The sequence below is a fragment of the Bidens hawaiensis genome, unplaced genomic scaffold, assembly GCF_021521415.1.
Source record: "Bidens hawaiensis isolate Kalapana, Puna unplaced genomic scaffold, B.hawaiensis_p1.1 tig00006634_1, whole genome shotgun sequence".
Lineage (NCBI taxonomy): Eukaryota > Viridiplantae > Streptophyta > Magnoliopsida > Asterales > Asteraceae > Bidens > Bidens hawaiensis.
In genome coordinates, this window is record NW_027491448.1 from 1,116,214 (window position 1) to 1,122,164 (window position 5,951).

Consider the following 5,951-nt stretch of genomic DNA (forward strand, 5'->3'; position numbering starts at 1 on the left):
TGTAAGACCAATAAGTTAACTTAGGTGCTGTTTGTTTTTGCAGACATAAACTGTCTGCAAGCTGATTTCATCTGTTTTCATGTCTGCAACTGAAGATGTGGTCTGAAGATCTGCAAGCTGAAAATATAAGACTGTTTGTTTTTATAAGCTGATACTGTCTACATAACTGTCAAACTTATCTCACAAGATAGAAGTCATTTATTCAAGTTACATAGAAAATATAATAATAAAATTGTGGCGGCGGACGGTGGGTAGTGGCGATGGATGGTGGTGGTGGACAGTGGGTGGTGGTAATGGACGGTTTTGGTGGGTGGTGGACGGTGGTAGTTGACGGTGATGGCGTCCGACAGTGGGTGGTGGTGGTGATGAACGGTTGTGGTGGGTGGTGGACGGTGGTGATTGGTGGTGGCTGTGATGGATGGTGGTGGTGGTGGTGGTGGCGGACGATGGGTAGTGGTGGTGGATGCTGGTAGTGGCGGCGGACGGTGGGTAGTGGCGGTGGATGGTGGTGGACGGTGGCAGTGGGGGATGGTGGTGGTGGCGTACGGTGGGTGGTGGTGGCGGACGGTGGTGGGAGGAGTGGATGAGAGGGTGGCTTCAAAGGGATAAGAGTATGATTTTTTTGTGAAGATGTTTTAAGCAAGATTTCTTTGCTTTTCTTTTAAGATGAAAGAAGATAACTTAAGATCTGTTTTAAGAAAAAAAACAAACAGTCTTCAAGGGTAATGTCTGCGCGCGTGCAGACATTAGCTCCCTTGAAGATGTTTGAAGAAAAAACAAACACCCCCTTAAAATCTTAGCTATCAACCTCTTTAGACTATTGAAATTTACAAACTTAGTTTAACATTGCACACATGAGTAACACCAAATCACCAATGGCTTGTGACGCTGATGGATCTCAAGTCTTAATGTTAATTTTTCAAAACTACTTTAATACCACTTATAATAGAAAAGAAAGATTTTGGTTTCTTTGGGCTCCACCCCTTGGCCCTTTTCTTCCTCTCTTATACTTTGTTCCCGAGTTCATTTAAGAATGAAAAAGAAATAAAAGAAAAAAAATTATTGTGTTTTATATGTTATTTTTTTTAAGAGAAAAGAAATGAAAGAAAAAAAAACGTATGGAAGGAAAACAAGAAATAAATAAAAAACAAGTTGGACGAAAATGTTTTCTTTCCGATTTGAAAATAAAAGTAATGAAAACAAAAATTTCCCTCACTTTTCTCTCATTAAGTGAACTCGGAAACAAAGCGATAAAGCTGGTATCACAACTCTCCCAAAAGAAAACCTGCGATCATCCCATCTCTGCCACTCCCCTCGACCACCATGGCTACTCATCTCTATTGCGCCACTATCACCATCACAACTTTTATCTTCTATCTGGTTTAGTTATTATAATATTTCTGGTTCAACATATAAACTAAAACACCCCACTTTTATGTTAGAAGCTCTAAAGACAATATATCCATTTGCTTATGATTCAAACTGGCACATCACTTGAAAATGGCTACCTACCAGTATTTAGTAACAAATTATAGTGACAAATCTATCTAAAACCATACATCTATCTAGAACCATACGTTAAAACCTTCGTTGATAAAACACAATACTGAGAGCTCAAATCAACATGAAGTGATAAAAATATATGACAATAACATATTGAAGATATTGGGAGCTGTAAAAACTCAACACCCAAACTTTCACAACACGAAAATACAATCTTTTCCAACAAACACAAACCTGACTATAGTTCTCTAAAACCATTCAGACATACTCAACAATCCAAAACTCAACAAACACAAACCCTCACAAAATCCCACAAACCACTTTTGACTCTTCAACCCTATTCGAAAGTATCATCATCATCATCCGGAAGCGGCTGGCTCGCAGCTGCAGCAAGCTCAGCTTCATGCCTGCAAAAAGTTAAAAAAAAAAATCATTCACCAACATAAAAAATTACCAAACAGCTGTACTTTGAAATCAAAAGCAACTAATGGGCTTACTGTTGTTGAGCAGCCATGTCTATTTGCACTTCTGGCGGAGCTAGAGCAGGTGACTCGACAAAATGCAAGTTAGGGTCCCTGAAAACAAAGTAAATAAAATCAACATCTTTCAAAACAGAATAAATATCTTTTACTGAGGAATAGGTAAAGTTACCCTGAGAGTTTCCTGGCGAGATAAAGGAAAGGCTTCTCGAAGTTGTAGTTACTCTTGGCAGAGATCTCATAGTACTGCAAGTTCTTCTTTCTGTGGAAAGTAACCTGCTTTGCCTTCACTTGACGGTTCTTTACATCAACCTTGTTTCCGCACAGAACAATTGGGATGTTTTCACAAACACTATAAACAGATTAAACCATTAAAGGATGTCACGAAAGGATAATTAAGATTGTTCAAACACACAATACGGAAAAAAATTACGGAGTATGTAGGCGTACCGGCAAAGATCACGATGCCATGTGGGAACATTCTTGTATGTCAATCGTGCGGTAACATCAAACATAATGATAGCACATTGACCGTGAATACTGTAAAAATTCAGATCGTATAATTGATTAATACAAAGTTCACATTTAAAAGCAACGTCAATCTATACGAGTACTTTCCGAAGTCGCTTGAATCACATGCTATATGATTCACAAAACCATACAAACAATACTTACTAGTATCCATCACGAAGACCACCAAATTTCTCCTGTCCAGCTGTGTCCCAGCAGTAAAACCGAATCTTTCCACAGTTGGTGAAGAAATCCAAGGGATGAACTTCAACACCAATGGTTGCTAAAATAAACAAAATAAAGCATATATTCAATCATCCAAGTTACACGTCTAAACCAATGAAGATACATAGAACTTTATGAGTACTCACGCTCGTATTTCTTTTCAAATTCTCCTGTCAAGTGCCTCTTCACAAAAGTAGTTTTCCCTATACGATTCATACGCTCAAAAAAGTTATTAGCCATGCTCAACAAATTAAGAGCATACAGATGAAAACCAATGCATCGAATCCATGATTAGATCCAGAAGCAAATACATACCATATAATGTATTCTAATACATAGCAAATAATACATGATTTGACCAGATAATGATTTACAACATCTAATGCAAGAGTATTTGAAAAATCAGAAAAAATCATATAGTACCACATCAACGGGCAAATTATTTGCTAATCCACCTAATGAGCCCTAGCCAAACCAAATATGGCGGTGTTTGGGATTGCTTATTGTATTGTGTGAAGGTACAAGTTACAATAATAAATAAGGAATCCCAAACACCCCTCCTATATAGGGAAAGTATAGAAAGAAATTGTGAAAACCCTATATAACATCGTTTTTTTACACACGTAATATATGGCGTAACATTTAATACAAAACATCCAAACTAAAAAACAAATTTGTTTTACTATTTTTTAACATTTGTTTACTAATTTTTATATATGTTTTTAGAGAGAAGAAAATGTTATATTTATATTTACATTTTTTATTCGTTTTAATTGTGAAACACAAGATTAACCTTTAATTAAAAATATGTGGTTGAGAATGGTTTTCACGAACTCATTTTTATTTTAAATTTACCCTCTATATATATGAAACTGTAAATTACATAAAAAAAATTGCAATCCGACTAGTCCAGATCAGATGCTAGCTAGTGCCTAGCGAGTTCTACAACAACACTATACACATCGTAAGCATTCACATAGCACACTATTCTATCAAAAATCATCAGCAGAAACATGAATAAATTGATTAAAATTAAAAGCATACCAGTTCCACCATCGCCAACAATAACAAGCTTAAAACTGGGGTAATCAACAGTTTGCTGATTCGGCAATGCCTGTCCGTAAACAAACAAACAAACAACAATCAGAAGTGATACAACAACAAACGGAATGAATGAAATGATAACGGCGTACCATGCTACGCTGTAAGCTAAGTAAGAGGAGATGATGAGTTATATATATAGTTGGAGGCGGCTCTGCTGTGAATTGAAAGCGTATGCCCAAATAAATAAATAAATATTTAACCAAAAAAATAAAAATAGTCGATGTTAGCTTTAATCTGACGCGGCTGTTTCGGCCGTTGGATTAACTTCCTTTCAATTTGGCCCTTGATTGTCTGTCTGTCTCTTCGGTGGGTGACGCTCACGTTATTAGACAATGGGTTTTCAACTTTGGAATACCCTAGTTTTGACTTTTGTATTTAACATGACATGTTTTGTAATGAAAATAGAAAAAAACGTATAAAAAGCTACATGTCAAATCAACTCCAGTTCAGCTCGTTTAATCTGTTTAGAGCTTGACTCAAAACTAGTTTTTTAAGTTCGAGCTTGACTTGTTTATGATTTATTTATCACTACTAATATATTTTTTTCAATTATAATTTTATATGTAATAGATTAATCTATATTATTTAGTTATTTTTTTCATAATATTATATTTATTAGTTAATAATTATAGTTAAGTATATCTATATATATTATAAAAAATTAAAATTGATATGCTTATTTAGGCTCGCGAGCCAACTCGAGTTCAACAAGTGAGTTTACTTTTAGGCTCCAGCTTGAGCTCGGACTCAGGATCGAGTTGATCGAGCTTTTTCATGAGCTGATCTTGAGCAGCTCGGCTCGTATGCACTCTATAAAAAGCTACCGAATTATATAAATTTGTGTGTCCAGGTAAGTAATAAAGATATAAGGGGCGTGTTTAATGCGTAATTGATTTTAAGTAGAAAGTAAAGATTGTATAAACATTTGTATCCGGTGTTGAACGGATAGAGTGGAAAAATAAGTAAGAAGATTATGTGATTGTTTAAGGATTAAACGTTCACTTCATTTAAAAGTAATGGATGTATAGGTGCTAATATGATCTTCGTAGTTTAGTTGTCTGCTTAAATTAGATTTGTATTAAACGGTCTTAAAAGTGCATGTTTTGCATTTTTAATATAAAATGAATGACAAATAAACTTGAAGTTATTGTTTACAAAATGTTTTCTAATAAAGTGATGAGTTCAATCTAAACAAAAGTTTCATTTTGGTGGAGGTTTTCAAAGAGTTAACCATACAACTAGGCGCTGATATGATACGTGTTTAAAAAAACAAATATTTGATGTTAACTATTTGTCACATTATAACATTTTTTTTGTATGCACTTACAACACCATATAATGTTACATATTTTGATGGGCACTTTTCATTTGTTTTACTAAAGAACACTAAAAAAACGAAGAAAAAGATTTGTTTCTTCTCTCAACGACTGCACCATCAAGCGACCATGACCACCCTAAAAACCATCACCAGGCACTTTGATAATTTTCACGTTAAGCGCATTTCATTACTTTATCATAACAACATTTTCACAAAATGATAGCTATCAACAAACGGAAACGTATTTCACTATATCACCTTCAAAAATGATCATTTAAGACTCCATTTATCATATAAAGCCGACTTTCATACATCCCATAAAGTGTAACTATTCCCCGCACCAATGAACAACATATCCACGCTACTAAACTTCTCACTACATTCATTTTCTTAATTATTGAAATCATTAACTAAGTTGGAAGAAGATGCTGGTGTGAAAGAACCATCATTAACTACTTGTGAAGAAATTTGAGCTGTGCATGATGAATGGCGTTAGTGTAACACCCATTTTTTCAAATTAAAATAGAAAGATATTTCAAGAAACATTACCAAACAATTCCAAATATAACAATACAATTTTATAATTTTACAAAAGCAAGCCACAATTATTAACATGATAACAAGACATAGTTAACGATTTTAAGTAAAAACAAAAATAATAATAACTCTAAAAAGCTTCTTGTATATATTCGAAACAGAATAAAAACATTTCTTTACAATATTTTCCCTAAATATGATGTTTTGGGCCTTATGGACCAGACCCTCAATTGCACATCAAGCCCAGTGGCCAGTGCCATCATGACTTTTCTCAT

General features: G+C 34.6%; 1 protein-coding gene across 1 annotated transcript; it reads right to left on the minus strand.

The window, feature by feature from the left end:
* Window positions 1-1,663: 1,663 nt before the first annotated feature.
* LOC143633214 (GTP-binding nuclear protein Ran-3-like) lies at window positions 1,664-5,951 on the minus strand. Its single transcript, XM_077101559.1, has 8 exons — window positions 5,896-5,951; window positions 3,762-3,919; window positions 2,864-2,920; window positions 2,658-2,775; window positions 2,433-2,522; window positions 2,155-2,334; window positions 2,001-2,078; window positions 1,664-1,910 (listed from the first exon to the last, which is right to left on the minus strand). Exons 1-8 carry the CDS (start codon window positions 5,949-5,951, stop codon window positions 1,841-1,843), a joined length of 807 nt encoding a protein of 268 aa, XP_076957674.1. The 3' UTR covers window positions 1,664-1,840.

What these genes read in the sequence shown, in the direction of transcription:
- LOC143633214 (XM_077101559.1), bottom strand. Translation starts at nt 5,951, where the DNA reads ATGAGAAAAGTCATGATGGCACTGGCCACTGGGCTTGATGTGCAATTG. An exon ending in TGTTGGCGATGGTGGAACTG is followed by an intron (nt 2,921 to 3,761) that starts GTATGCTTTTAA and finishes TGAATCGTATAG; the next exon opens with GGAAAACTACTTTTGTGAAG. An exon ending in CTCGCCAGGAAACTCTCAGG is followed by an intron (nt 2,079 to 2,154) that starts GTAACTTTACCT and finishes CTTTGTTTTCAG; the next exon opens with GGACCCTAACTTGCATTTTG.